This window comes from Ictalurus furcatus, chromosome 25 (assembly GCF_023375685.1).
Source record: "Ictalurus furcatus strain D&B chromosome 25, Billie_1.0, whole genome shotgun sequence".
Classification (NCBI taxonomy): domain Eukaryota; kingdom Metazoa; phylum Chordata; class Actinopteri; order Siluriformes; family Ictaluridae; genus Ictalurus; species Ictalurus furcatus.
This window is the reverse complement of record NC_071279.1, coordinates 9,610,957-9,626,854: the sequence shown is the minus strand read 5'-3', so window position 1 is coordinate 9,626,854 and position 15,898 is coordinate 9,610,957. Positions and strand designations below refer to the sequence as shown.

The following is a 15,898-nucleotide window of genomic DNA, read 5'->3' as shown; positions in this document are numbered from 1 at the left end:
TTGATAGTGTATGTGAAAGAGATCATTATATTAACTACTGAGAGGGTTTGACAGTGTGTGTGAGTGTTTGATAATCTGTGAGAGTATGGCTGTGTATCTATGTGTGTTTTAGAGAGAAGAGTGAGTGATAGTGTCTATAAGAGGGTGTGGTTATTTGTGTGTGTGTGGCTTCAAGTTTGAATTATAGTTTAAACGGCTTACTCTCTCAACATCCATTGTGCAACGCAGTAACCAAAATAATTATATAACACAAAAAATGACTAATTTATAGTCAAAACCTATATTTAGAGCTCATTTTGATGGTCCAAAATGGCTTATCATAATAATATTAAATGAGGCATTAAAATAACAAATATTTCTCAAAACATTGTTTGTTTGTTTGTCATTTTATTGTATTAAAATCTACAATAAATGAGAAGTTAAATCCAAGCAGTTCCAGTTTAACACCCACAGATCAAAGATAAAGCTTTCTCTTTGATAGTAAATGGCAGTTTACTATGAAGCACATTCATTTCGCTGATGCAAGTGTTGAAAATCTATACATTAAAAAAATTAACACAATAAAGTAGTCCCATTTTTGAGTTAAAGCTCCCCTTAAAATATTTAACAGCAACTACTATTTGACCTCAGGAGAACATTACATTTCAGTGTTCCCACATTAATCCAGTACCCAATATCGCTTCATCTCTTGTAAAAACATTACAAAGTACAAATGGACACCCGTTAGCTAGGAGTTATAATTGGACATTAATTCATAACTGAAAAAGGAAGCTATAAAACTACCAGCATTTTATGGTTTAAAAAATCTCTTTACATTCTGATATTTTAAAGGAAATGACCTCAAACTAACATTATAAAAGTTTAGAAGAGCTAAATTGTTAACATGATTGTCTTAAGAAGACATCAAATGTAAGGTCACAGTGTCCTGTTTCTTTCTGTAATAAATGCAACAGGATATTGTGAATATTTAGTTGTATAAAAGCAGATATAGTACAGTTAAGCCCTTGTGTTTATAGTTTGTGAACACATGCCTCATGTGTTAATGTAAAACATGCAACTGGTTTTTATATCAGTGTCCAAAGACCCTGTGTCTAAAGCACCTTAGTGACTTATTTATATCAGTGATTTATTTATATTATGTGATTTTAACATCACAATACTGAACATTTAACTAGCTTAAGTACAAGTGGTTTCCTCAAAATTGTGACCAAACATATAACTCTTTTGCAGTGCAGTTACAATTCTTTTTTGAAAACACTCCAAACCTAGTACACATTTTTCATACCTCTATGAGAAACTTGTTACTTTCTAAATTAACCCTACACTGATCAACAGTCTTTTGCTATTTTTGTTTTCCATTTTGATTAGTTTCTCTTTTAACTCCTCCTAATATAATGGAGGGTCAGTCTGCTGTTCTTAAAGCATGGAATTCAAGTTTGTTTATTTTTTGTTTGTTTGTTTTTTAAATAAATTCTGAGTTTTCTTTAGGAAATATGCTCTGACAATACAGAATGATAAAACTACTTTTTTTTTTTTTTACAGATTGAAACACTGAATTTGCATAGTTGACATAATGTGTAACCTTTAAGTTGTGTTATGTGATATGACTTTTCATTACACAGTAACCCTAAAATCAACGTTAAATGTAACAAAAGAAGAAAACACAACAATGACCAAATACACCGATAACTTTAGAAAGAATAACAAGACGTGTACAGTTTTTGCACTAATGAATATAAGAACCTTTTGAGTATCAAAATGCTTGTATTTTTTGCGTTAAAGCATTGAGGACGTTACCTCAGACTACTGGTGTTGTGTTCAGTGTTAGGAAAATGTATCCATCATTACAGGTTGGTTTTCACAACCTTCTTCTCTTGGACAACAACCTTCTGTGAGCTGGGATGTCCATGTACAGTGCTTGTGTTCAATCCAATAGTCCCATTCTGGGACATGGCAGTGGATATTACCCCACCCTGTACAGATCCATAAGAGATTCCTGAAGTCCCTCCCTGCCTCTCAACTAAATGTAGCATACTCTGAGATGCTCCGGACACAGGAACATTTCTGTGGAGGGATCCATGAATTGCAGACCCTCCTTGCCCTTCCACCAGCATTATGCCTTGAGATCCAGACATGCCCCCTGTCTGCAGTGTTCCTTGGAGGACCTGGCCACCTTGTGCACCTGAATCAACCAGGAACAGCTGCGATCCAGACAAATGAGCGGACTGGAGCATGCCTGTGTTCAGTGCCGTGGTGGATCCTCCATGCGTTTCCAACAACAGCACTCTGTCGCCACCACCAATCGTACCTTGTGCTTGCCCAGCACCCTGGACCAGGACTCTTTCGTTCATTGGAGCTCCGTTCAGCACATACATCCCCTGGGTCAGTCCCATGCTGGGCCTCTCGGCCAACAGCACAGTGTTGGAGACCTGCGGTTCCACCATGTAGTACATTGGCTGCTGCTGCACCCTCAGGGTCTGGGTGGGCACATCAATCAGAGTCTGGACTGGCATCATGTCAGACACTACATGGGTGTTTGTAACTACCACATTCTCCTCCGAGTGCATGGTAGAGGGTGCTGCAACGGCAGCCATGTTGACAGTGTTGGCAATGTTGGTGTGCGTGGAAATTGATTCATGATGCTCATGATGTGAGTGATCCATGATGGGTTTTGGAGGAGGAGGAGGGGTGGGAGCAGCCATTGTGAAGTTTGTGCCTCCACATATCTCAGCTAGAGTAGTGAACTTTGGCCCCAAGTCATTAAGGAAATCCAGTCTGTCATCAGATCCCAAGTCACTGCAGCAGCCTACAGAACCAGCAGGCGAGCCCTTACCCTCAAACCCAAATAGCCGCAAATTGTCTTCAGTTGTGGTACATAAGTGCTGACTTTTCTGCAAGATACAAATAGGCATGTTAAAGCAGTAAACTTCATATGCCATCTTACAATAATTTAAGGCACTTGACATGCTTTACTGCATATAAAATTATGGTTTTGCAGCACCAATCCTAACATACTAAATGGGACTTTATGTAATTTATACAGTAGATTGTAGACACTAACACATTAGAGTTGTGACTGATAGGCCAAAATTATTGTATAGATGGAAAGATTACACACAATAAGTGACACCCATACTACTAAATGTAGATGATAATATTATTGGCACCCCTGAAGAATATTTAAAATTAATTACAAAACTTTTACAAAAATTAATACCACCATAAATATATAATAATTGTAATTTGCCTTTTTATTAAAAAAAAAAAAAAAAAAGCCAAATTCTCCTAGGACATTATGCAGTTTTCTAAGGAAATTGGCTGGTAGGTTGTTCCAGGCATCCTGGAGAACTTGCTACAGTTCTTCTCTGCTTTACATGTAAAATTCCACTAATGCATTATTTTTATATATATATATATATATATATATATATATATATATATATATGTATATATGTATATATATATATATATATATATGGTAACACTTTATACCAAGGGGAACATTTTTGGTATTATACTTCTCACTACACATGCACAACAGTCATTATTGTTATAATCTCTAAATGACTATGTTCCAATATTCTCAATTAGTCTGGACCTCTGTGTGTTATCCATTCCAGAGCAGAAAATGATTTGTGAAACATCATTTACGAAATTGCAGTTGTTTTTCTCAACTAATGAAAATAAAACCATACATGACAGTCTCAGACTTTTCTAAAAACTACTAAAAGCAGGCAAATTTATGTAGTGCTGTGCCCCTGCAGCTCTGGGGTTAGTTCCCATACTTTGGGTGATGTCAAATTCCAATCTTTCTTTTTTTGTGTGTTTACTTTCTAATATGTCTCCACTTACATTTGAGTAGTAATGATTCAAGAAGTCTTCGTTAAGAGCCATTCCACTGTCATACGTGGAATACTCATCCCTCATCATCCCAAGGTGTCCTCCACTCATCCCCTGATCCATAGAAGTCATTTCCATCTGATTATAGAGGTGACCTCCACCGTTCATGGTGGACATCATGTAACCAGCACCTCCTGCAGCTCCAAAAGCAGCACCTGCCATGTTGGCCCCAAAGCTACCTTTTGAGGCCATGTTCATCATTCCAGGACCATCAATTTCACTCATGAGTAAGGGCACATCCTGTCAAAGATAGAAGTAATTTGATTTAAATAGCAGATGTTACTTCAATATTTTGTATTGCAGCTGAATTTTAACCACTGCATTAATCATACCATTACCAAACTATGATTATTGGTAACAATTTATTTTGATATTGTCAACAAACCATCTATAGACTGTCAAGATATTGTCAGGTTGCTGTCATAAAAAAGCTCCTCAACTAATACTAAACAATGTCAACAGTTTAGGGATTCTGATGTTTAATAGATAACCTATTTTTGCTTTCACTTTTATTGGATAGTCCAGTTTACAGCTTGTGATGTTTAGTAGATCAGTTATAGACTATCAACTCATCTTGTCCTATCACAGTTTCCAATTCAGATCATGTGAACTTGTGTTTCACTTTATGACATGTTGAAAGGTAACCAAACATCATTTGGTTCATTGTTGAGAATCAGGTTGCTGAGATAGGCTGGTTCAAGGCAGACTATAGATGGCTTGTAGAGTGTCTTCATTGGACTATACATATAAAGTGTTACTGGAATAACCAAATGAGGCTGAAAATTGAATGAGCGGTTGAGTTATCTCTCTTACCCGGTCTTCTCCTTGCCCTTCTGTATGGTAGGAAATCAGATGCTCTTTAGTGTCATAGGGCATCTCAGTGAAGGCTCCGCTCATGCCGGCTGCTCCACACTGACATAGCAGCAGTAGGAGTGGAATAACTGTAAAGACAGGTGGATTTATCACTCTCTGCTAAAATATAGTGACCATCTACATAGTTCTTTGTCCTACAGGGTGCATCAGTTGTTAATGCAGGCTTCTGTTACAGTCATTCCTTTTTTGTAGCACTGCAAGGAGGCCAAACACCTACTGGTTACCGCAGTCATAATAAATCAATATTGCTTTGAAGCCATTTTGGTCCGGGAGAATGCATCATTATAGTCTTTACATGCTTGGTGTAACTCTCTAATTTAAAAACAGTCCAGTCAACACAGATGGAACAGAGATGAAAGTATGCTTACGTAATAGCATGAGGAGTCCCAGTAAAAGCAAACCAATTCCAGCACCGCCAAGTTTCGAGCTCTTCTTTTGACCCAGAATGGAGCCACATGTTGCTGATTTATCACATGTGCATACATCCACCTTCAACACTTGCCGGTCTGGACATGACAGTCCCTGTTGGTCGCGAACTTCCAGAATCACCTGATGAGGGCCTGGCCACAGTGTGTCTTGGGGCTTCAACATGGCTGATGTAGCTACAATAACATGACATCATGTAAGGAGCAAATAATGAGATACTGTCCACATTCATTTTCCTTAATAGATCAATTTACTTTTGCATTAATATATGTTGCAATAACAGACAAAAAACAAGATGCTAACATGACAACCTACTTCTGCTATGTGTTTTACCTAAACCCAAATCTCTGTAAGAAAAAAATCACCATCTAAGGGTTTTACAGTAACTTTACTATGAAATATGACCCTTTGCCCTGAATGTCGGCAGATTACTAAAAATATATACCGTTTAAATGCTCCACACTCCATTTTCCATCTGTCCCTTCAGGGATGACGAGGAATGTGAAGGGACCTGCATTTGGAAAAGCATCTTTGTCCTGTGCAGTGACATACAAAACTTCCTGAGTGGTGCATATCGTCTGTGTTTCATTGATCAGAGTAGGGCAGTGGTCATTAAAATCCTCCACCTGGATGGCGACAGTGCCCGTGGCTGTCTTAGAGGGCATATCTACAATGACAGATGGAAAGTATTACATTTTGAATAGCACATTTTGATGCCCTTTTATAATGCAGGTAATTTTTTTTAAAGGATATATTGAAAAATAAATTTAAGAGATCAAAAAAACTGAAAAACAATATGTTAACAAAGGTGTAAAGGAGATAATTTAACATTATTATTGTGTGATCTATCGTAATACATGCTATCATAAGTCGTTTTATGGCTCCACCTGTAGGACAAGTGGTGCCATAATCCCTAGAATAAAGTTTTATTACTATTTGCAAAAGCAGTGCACATATGCTCTACTAGTGATTATATAACTGCCCCTGCCTGGTCTTCCAGAAATCTACTTATGCTATGTGGAGAGGCCAAATGTGTTAATAGTTTATCAAACTTGCTTTCTTCCTACACTAATAGAAGAAGAAACACTTTTATGTATCTAGTTATCATTATTTGCTATTTCTTTTGTCAGATAAATAAATTGCTCCTGATACAATACATGGCACTTTAATTGCCTCCCATCAGCTTTTGTAATGCACTTAAGGTACATTCACACACAGAGCGACTCGCAGAGACCGGAGACGTTCATTTTCAATGAGAGCTGGCGACATGAGCGACGGCGACAATTGGCGACCGGATGTGGGCGTGTCCAGCGACTTAGAAAGTTGAGGAAAGTTTAACTTCATGCAAATTTGGAACGACTTGTTGAGGTTACTACCAATGGGAGTGAAGACAATAGAGTGCACGGCAGCCGTGGCCACCCCCTACTCACTAGCAGAAGCAGTGCCATTATGACAGTAGCCAATTAGCTTAGCTTAGGATTTAAAGCAAAATAAGTCAATAAAATAAATGAAAAATAATGAAACACTCACTTTTTGTTGCAATCGAGCAAAATCCCAGTGTAGCTCCTATCTTGGGTGAAGTATCTGGTTTGTCGCTGCTTCGGCGCCTGGGAATGAGCAGCACCAAGCCGGACACTTCACCCAGGAAGCTTCCCGATCACCATCAAACATATAGTGAATGACACACCGATGGTGACGCTCACTTACTGAGAAAGGAGCTACACCAGGATTTTTCTTAATTGCAACAAAAAGGAAGTGTGTTTAATTATTATTATTTTGCTTTAAACACGCTAAGGCTATAAGCTAAGCTAATTGGCGCTTGCGCTTTTGCCGCTGAGAGATGGCCGCAATGGCAAAGAGCACACACTGCTTCTCCTTCATCTCGTAGGATATGATGTGTGTGTGTGTGTGTGTGTGTATATATACACTGGTGAATTTTATATAAGATTGCTCTCCCTCCACAATGTTTTATTTTAGCAGCAACAAAACTGGTTTGTTGTGAAAAGTGGAACGCTAGTTGCTATGGCAACCAGTGGTAGGAAACCCAAACCTTTCTAAAATCTATAAGTAAATTTTGGAGTGATACATACTGAACAGGTTAAATATACGCACATACAGTTAGGTAAAAAACCCGAGACCACATTGGAAAATCTGGGACTTATTTTTTATTTATTTAAAACTAGAAATTCTAAAACAAAAAGGAAAAGTGTAATGTTTTGACTATTCAGTATTCAAGATTCTGCACTGTTTGTAGGTCCCTATTTAAATGCAAGCAAATATGTGATATTGGCCATGTTAGCTGCTTTGTACAAAAGTGACATCTTCCTCATGCCTAATCTCTTCTATTGAAGCACCTGTTCAGACGACACTGGATTTGGATTTGATCTAAAGCGGATCGTAAGATTTGGCACAAACTTGTGGAGTCCATGCCGGCTTGAGTGAACACTGTCATTAAAATACTAAGAAATTCAAGTAAATATTTCCAAGATTCTACTTTTCACTCAGGTGGTTGCTGATAATATCACTTGTAATGAAAACCTTTGTATTAAATTGAAAAATAATGCCAAACAGAAGCATTTTCACTAGTGCTCTCAGACATTTGGACCCTGTGTTCTTTATCTTGTAATACTGGCTAATATTCAGTCTTTCTAAAAGAAGTAAAATATCTACAGTTTATGTTATGCAGATTGAAGATACACTATAACAGTTTATAAGAAAATTATTAGTTAAGAGTTAGGAACCTTGACTAATACAGAGGATTTCTGCCATGTAAGTCCCATTGACCAGGTATGGAGACTCTCGATCTGGGATTTTGTTCAATTTGATTTCACCGGTTTTCTCATCAATGTATAGCCAGTTGTCTCGGTCAGACCCTTTAACATATCTGAGAGAGGAAAACCAGAAGTAAAGTTCACATACAGACATTTTAAATGCAGATATTCCCAGACTAATACTGCCATTAATTAAGCCTATCATGTTATGTGGTGTTACCTATTTGCATGTCAGAATAGCTCAAAAAAGATTTTGTTAATGAAATATGTAGGGGAAAAAATAATAACGGGGACTCACTTGACTCTCTCAGCAGGCCGTCCTGTATCTGAATCAGTAGCAGTGTACGTTGTAAGGACTTTTGTTATATCAACCATCTTGCCATTTTCAGAAATTGGAATTGCCTTAACTTTGGGAATGAAGGCCGGGCCTTCAGGCTGATTCTTTACATTAACATGCATATTGTAGACTTTACCAAGACTTCCTCCTGCCCCACTGCCAAACATTCCCCATGATCCTCCTCCACCTCCACCTCCACCTCCTGCTCCTCCTCCTCCTCCTCCTCCGCCTCCTCCTCCTCCTCCTCCTCCTCCTGACACCACCACTCCCGTTATCCCTGAAGACCCAGATCCTTCATAATATGGAGCCACATTGTTCACAGTGATGCCCAGATTCATGTCTTTTACTTCCTCATAATCTACACCCTGAAAGTAAAGTTAAAATATAAAATATTGGTTACTTCTGCACAGTACAAGCACTCATACTAAGGCAAAGTAACGTTATAAATGGCATATTTGTCCTAATTTATAGCAATATAAGTGACCAGTGACAAGTGACCCAATGACCAATACAGGAAAATTGGGGAAATAAAACATTGACAACCTTGACAAGCATCAGGACTCCTTCATTGGTCTTTGGATCAGTGACAATCTTGAAATGCCCACCACCATTGCCTGACACAATGCTGTACTCGGCCTGCCAGTTATCAGTGTTTTGCAGGTCCAGATCAGTGGTTTTAAATCTCATCACCTCCACGTTTTCAGTGTTCTCCTCAACACTGGCTTCAAACTGTACACAGAAGGAGAAACAAATAGGTATAACTGTCTCACTGGCCCATCTATAGTGATATATTTCTGTGTCTTGCATATTACATATTCTAGAGAAGCACTGTCTAATTTCACAACACTGGAACAAGTAGGAACACAGGGATTAAACAGGTGGTGCCTTACAGATTCATGCTCCAGTACTGGGACGTTATCGTTGACGTCCAGGATCTGGACATTGAATGTTGCCATCCCTGAGTTGCAACCTGGACCCCCATTGAGGTCTGAGGCTCTTACAGTAAGTACATATTGGTCAACTGTCTGTAGAGAGATAAGTATGATAATGAGACGTTCATCTTACCATCTTATGGTGTATGTAATAATAAAGATAAACTGTCTGCTGTTTTATATTGTGTTTACTGTGCTAAAATTCATAAGGAATAAGACAGAGATGTTTAAAACAAAAAATACTAGCAATTTATTTCAATGTATTTATCGAAACAGGTTTGTTATGGCTTTCTGTACAAATTTCTAGTGCCTCACCTCTCGGTCCAAGTTTTCATTGTTAACAATCACTTCTCCCTTCTGATTGATTGTAAACATATTTCCTGGAGGATTCTGATCAACAATCTCATAGAGGATCTGAGAGTTGACATTTCCGGGTTCATCAGCATCGGTCGCTGTTATTTTCATTACGGTCGTACCTAAACATTTCATTAGCAATGTTAACACTGGTATCTATCAATATCCTTCTCATCTCATCAACCCCTTGTGTATTTCAGACCTACTAATGTGCTGATTTTAAATTGTTGGAAAAATAAATCATCTGTTAGTGTTTCAGACTTGCCTACAGCGCTGAGCTCACTGACAGATCCTGTGGAGATGGGCAAGAAGATGGGCGCATTGTCATTCTGATCTTTCACCTTTATTCTCAGCTGAATATCATTCTCTGCCACTGTGCCGTCAGGGAATGTAGCAACTCCAGAGAGCTGTGAAGCCCATCATCATCAGAAAGGTAACATCATTATCATTACTGCCATCAACATCCAGTTTACAGTTTATATCAGTGCTCAGTGGTTCTTAACTTACATTGTACTGGGCAATGGTCTCTCGGTCTAGGATCCCAGTTATTCGAACATTGCCAGTGGAAGGCTCCACAACGAACAAGTGATAGGGTGGCTGGTCTGCACCAATGCCCTTTAAGGAATATCTTATTGGGCCCTTACTTGCATCTTCCTTGTCTGAACGAATCTAAAAGAAACAGAATCATAACAAAATGATTGTCAATGAGTAAATAAAGATTAAGTCTGTAATAAAGTAGCAAAATGTGATTTCTTTTTCAAATGTCTAAGAGTAGAAAACTAAAATTAATGAATGAATTAATTTAAATTAATTAATGAAAGCATTCTCACCCTAGCAATAGAGTTCTGTTTACTGTGGTCTACATTCTCCTCCAAAATTTGTGGAGGGACGATCCATTCTCTCCTGTGCCTTTGGAGGGATACAGAATGGTCTGCTTTGGCTTCAGTGTCAAACACACACTAGGGGAAAAGACAGAGGCATTCACAATGTAGTTAATTTTTTAATTATAACAGATTTGTATGGTTGCTTAAAGCCTTTATTTATAGTGAAGTTAGTGTCAGTCTTCTCTGTTCATACTGTAGCAAGATTGTTTTTCTTACACCAGTATAATGTCAGCTGCTATAAAGGCTGTGGCCTGTTACTTATATTGTGCTGAAAATGTAGATTTTGTTTAAAGCGCATGAACCAACATTACGCGTTTTGGTTGCCACGACACAGACGGCATAAAATGGCTGACAAATCCAGAACCGCCACAGTCCTGTGTGAACAAGCGGCTGCTTGCCTGGATATTTGTCTATTACAACACTGTGTTCATCTCATCCAAATGTCTCTCACAGAAAATACCACCCAGCACACGAACAAGCCAGACTAGTGCTTAGAGCCCTATTCACAAACTGCTAAACCTGATGAAACACCAGCACAACACAAAAATCAGCACGCATAGTATGATACGCGTTAACATTCCACATTTTAGCTGATATACTGACATTAAAAAGCCATGGTTGTTGTATTTCCAAAGCAAGGCAATTACAGAAGATTCTAAGGTTTTAATGTGAATATATAGCTTGTAAAGCTTGTGGTCTGAGACTACATTGAAATATATATTATATATACTGGAAATAAACGGAAAGTTTCAGAATTTTGAATAAAAGAGAAATGTGCAGCATCTTGACTATTCAAGATGTTGCACAATTTCTAGGTCACTATTTCAGTTTAAGTTTGTGATATTGACCATGTTAACTTTTTGTACAAAAGGTCAGATTATCATGAGTCTAATCCCTTCCACTGAAGCATGTGTTCAGACAACACTGTGATGGTGTCATGGTAGCACAGATAAGGGCGCTGAACTACAATACCCATCAGCCTCTGCGTGTCACCTGATTATGGATTGCACACACCTGGACTCTGCACATTACCACAACACGTATATAACACACTTACAGCACAATTCTTTGTTAACAGTTTTGTAAGCTTCGTTTTCGCTAATCATGGTTTATGAATGCAGTGCCAAACTTTTCGTTTACGTTTGCCAATCCGGCACAATCTCTTGTGTGGGCGGGGCTTTACAGCGATTTACTCTCATTGGCTAGTGATATTTGGATCGAAAGCTCCCTCATCAGGAAGTAGAGTCTTCAGTGTCATGAATTTTGGAGAGCGTTATGGATGCGGTTCTCTGTATAGTAATAGTGTTTGTACTATGTAGTGGAAATCACTTACTTACTTACTTATTTAGTCAGTATATTACTGTCTGACAATGAGTGGAGGTGCACTCCTAAACGCACCTCCACACACACACACACACACACACACACACACAGACGCACGCGCACACACACAGACGCACACAAACTTTATACTCGGAATGCAAGCATTAGTTTAAATTCACTGATATGGTGGCAGGACAGAAAGATTTATTAAAAGCATGAACATTTAAATAATTATTAGTGACATTAGGCTACATTTAGTTGACAGGACATGGGCTGAATGGCGATGCACAGAGGCCCATTCGGAGGTAGTTTGCAATGCGTTAGCATCGTTAACAAATAACTGGCTATCGCTAACATTACATGGAGCATAACGTTAGCTGGTTTCACAGCCACAATGCCAGCTGCCTCAAACAAACATAATATAGGACCGTCTTTCAGGTGCTTCACCAAATTCCATGTGTTTCCTCGCTTTGTTTGAAATGAACGATAGAATTGGTTGTACACCGAAACCGATATTAGTTGTCCTCTCTGTTCCTCTCAACGAGTTGGGGCGGAGCTAAACTTGTTAAGCTAAGCTAATCTTCTGTAGTTTTTCCCGTGTGCTTGTAGGCGTTCTTCTTCTTCTTCACCACTTGTGGAACGACTAAAACACTTGTGCGTATTTGCTGCCCCCATCAGGTCCGGAAGAATTGCAACCTCGGTACCTCCATTAGACCCGGTTTGAACGCTAGTGCAGAAAAACAAGTACCATCACGTTTTAAGAATGTTGGTACCGACTTGGTACCGAAGTATCGGTTCTCGTGACATCCCTAATTGTCATCTTCATCATCATCATCATCATCCTCCTTAGCTGGACACTCGATCTGTCAATCTAAATCTCACCTGCTCTGTTAAGGCCGCCCACATATTCTGGCAGCGCATTCATAAATTCATAAATATTCATAAAAGATTATCAAAAACAAAGCTTAGAAAAAGAATGCAGTTTATTTGAAGACCATGTTTAATTTTTGCCATTGAGTTCACTGTTTTCAGTTTCAGTGGTTTTTTTTTTTTTTTTTCATTGTATATTTTTCTTCATTTCTTGAAAAGATAAGTTCAATACTTTTGGCACAAATTTAATCTCATATCTCTTCTGTCTGACAGTTGGATTTGATCAACAATGGATCATAAGGTTTTGCAAAAACTTGTGGAGTATCCCTGCTGAAATAAAAAATAACAGAAACCCTTATAGAATCTGTAATGATTTTAATGGTTATAATGGGAATTCTATTGGTTTTACTGGAAACTGTAATGGTCCCTGTTGGTCTCTACTGGTAATTTGTTGCCTTCTATTGGAGGCCTGTTTTGTCTAATAGATACCATTTAGGGCCAGTGGAACACGTTTGACATTTGATAATGATTTTAATGGTTAACAGCTGATGGTTTGTTATGGTATTTGTGGTGGAAACCATTCGAACTTCTGTGATGGTTTCTATTGTTTTTTTCCATCAGGGCTGTCTGTAACTACAAAGAATGACATGTCGTGATCTAACAGCTTGTGAGCACACTGGAAAAACCACTTGAACTGGGTCAATAGTAGGAAACAAAGCAATTCTAGTGAATTTAATAAACAGGCTGCAGCCAATTTACCTTTTGGCAATAGGATGATGGGAATGTTAAGACTAGTGGGAATTTTTGCTCTTTTCAGTAAGCCACTGTACTTGGCTCAGCTCACTAAAAAGCACCAACACTTTCGTCTTCCTAATGCTTAATTGCCAACATTTTTACTTCTGCAAAATTAGTCAGTGTTATTGTTTTTTGCATATCACTAGTGAATCTCATTGTGATTATAAAAATAGTATTATACTTTGCATTGCATTTGTTATTTTAAATACATGTAAAATAGCAAAGTGCTACATATTTGCATTGATTACTAATAGACCTAAGGCAATCGTTCCTGCATTAATTTTATTGTGCTGCTGTCCCTGCTGGGGGAAAAAAAACCCCAATAGAAATCCTCATAGAATTTGTAATTGTTTTAATGGTTATAATGGGAATTGTATTGGATTTAATGGAAACTGTAATGGTCCCTGTGGGTCTCTACTGGTAAATTGTTGATTTATATTGATGGTCTGTTATGTCTAGTGGATACCAAGGACCAATAATGGTAATGGTTTGGATATATTATTATTAGTATTTGTAGTGGAAACCATTAGAATTTCTGAGATAGTTTCTATTGGGTTTCTAAGCTCAACTTCCATAAGACACTGAAAAAAAAAAGATTCCTGTCCTATTCTGATATTTACTTACTCATTATGATACACTACATATTATAACAATGTAACGGAAATGCGCATTAAACACGTCTTCTTGCTAAAACTGGCTCTACATGATACAATTCACTTTTCAATTACACTTTTACCTTATGCTATTAATAATATTGACTCATATTCAGCGAGTTCATCACTTGATCTAATCGTCCTGTCCTAATTAAAAAACAACAACATGAGAGTCGACTCCCGACGTTCAAAGAGCCGACTCAAAGAGCCGACTCGTTCTCGATCGACAAATCACTAGTTAAATGTTAAAACGTAAAAACAATCAGATGATGGTTGTTTTAACACAAACAAGGCAGTACTGGAAACTTTTGTAGACTTGTCTAGGCTACATATGCAGACACTACATTGTTAAAAAAAATAAAATAAAACTAATATGGAGAAAAACTTACCCATATAACAAAAGAAAACAGAAAGAGAAGTGGCACTGAACGCCATAACCGGGCCATTTCCGGAGCGCGAGCTCGCGTCAAATTCAGCGCTCTGTGTAGAAAGCGCTGTTGTCTGTAGTATATCTGGATGGCTGAATGTGTCCACAACAGATACTGTGCGAATACAAGAGATAGAATGAAGTCAGTACGTTCAAAACCACCACACACCCTCACCTTTAGAGGAGTTTAGAGGAGGATCCAAACGCAGAAAGAGGAAGGTGTGGGACTGACTCTCTCTCTCTCTCTCTCTCTTGTTTTGTGTGTGTGTGTATGTGTGAGCGAGAGGGTGCGTATCCAAGTTACAATTCACAAACATGCCAGCCTCAAACATGCCAGCCTACTTAGCATTAAACCCATTTTACCCGACAATAACATTTACAAAATTTATGCTATCTTATTTACTGAAAGCCAATTATATATAGCTGTGTATTAAAGCATAGGGCCATACATTCATTAATGTTCCATCAGCATTTCATGGTTGTGGTCACAATGGCAATGACAGACTGAGAAGGTCGGCCCAGACTTCTCCATCCTCAACCAGAGATTCAAGTTCCTCTTCGGGGATCCCCAGATGTTCCCAAGCCAACTGTGAGATATAATCTATGAGATATGATTATGTTCACTGGTAAAAAACCCCTCAGCTTGATATTGTCCATCGCATGCCTACTGCCCAACTAGCATTGCACCTGATCCCCACCCTTCGTCTTGCTCACACGTTTGTTCTGTTGCTAGTTCAGAATCAGCCTGATTTGGGTTATATGGGTGCCACAACTCTGTAACAATGAAACAATTCATTATCTCTGTTAAGATCTCCCAATCACTCATGCACCCCTATGATAAGGGATAATAATTAAAATGGTATGTCATATTGCAAACTAACAACTGATCTCATACATTTCAAGGAAGCTTGATTTGGCAGATTGTTGGTTTTGCACCTGGTTACGGTGTTTCCTTTTGTTTTTTTTTATACAATTATTCAGTGGAGTTTGCTTCATACCATCTTTTACACTATAAATAAGAACATACAGAACTTAGAAGAACATAATTTTTTACACTGCATGTAATGATTAAATTACATATGAGTATGTGCTCTACGTATATTGTTTATTTGCTAGCTTTGATTCCTTTGCATGAGCTTTGTCTCCTGAGCTAACGATGTGTAACATACTTTGAGAAGACATGGCTGTTACGTATATAAACACATGTCCTTAGTTTTATGAGTGACCACGTCTTAAACTGTGTGGTGCGTCAGTTTGGTGCGGCACGCTTAAGGAGTATTTATTTTAAAGCTTGTCACGTAATCTCAGGACAGAACCCACAAAGGCAATGCACAATCTCTTAAGCTTACATTT

At 38.3% G+C, this 15,898-nt stretch overlaps 1 protein-coding gene across 1 annotated transcript; it reads right to left on the bottom strand.

The window, feature by feature from the left end:
* Positions 1-350: 350 nt before the first annotated feature.
* dsg2.1 (desmoglein 2, tandem duplicate 1) lies at positions 351-14,779 on the bottom strand. Its single transcript, XM_053614254.1, has 14 exons — positions 14,508-14,779; positions 10,424-10,552; positions 10,101-10,262; positions 9,859-10,000; positions 9,555-9,715; positions 9,198-9,332; positions 8,851-9,036; positions 8,269-8,672; positions 7,941-8,083; positions 5,645-5,866; positions 5,142-5,375; positions 4,714-4,841; positions 3,853-4,140; positions 351-2,891 (listed from the first exon to the last, which is right to left on the bottom strand). Exons 1-14 carry the CDS (start codon positions 14,562-14,564, stop codon positions 1,845-1,847), a joined length of 3,438 nt encoding a protein of 1,145 aa, XP_053470229.1. The 5' UTR covers positions 14,565-14,779; the 3' UTR covers positions 351-1,844.
* Positions 14,780-15,898: the final 1,119 nt, after the last annotated feature.

Excerpts from the sequence above, each read along its gene's own strand:
- dsg2.1 (XM_053614254.1), bottom strand. The coding sequence starts at position 14,564 with ATGGCCCGGTTATGGCGTTCAGTGCCACTTCTCTTTCTGTTTTCTTTT. Across the intron at positions 9,333-9,554 it reads ATGAAAACTTGGACCGAGAG|ACAGTTGACCAATATGTACT; the intron begins GTGAGGCACTAG and ends ATCTCTCTACAG. Across the intron at positions 8,084-8,268 it reads CGGCCTGCTGAGAGAGTCAA|ATATGTTAAAGGGTCTGACC; the intron begins GTGAGTCCCCGT and ends TTCCTCTCTCAG.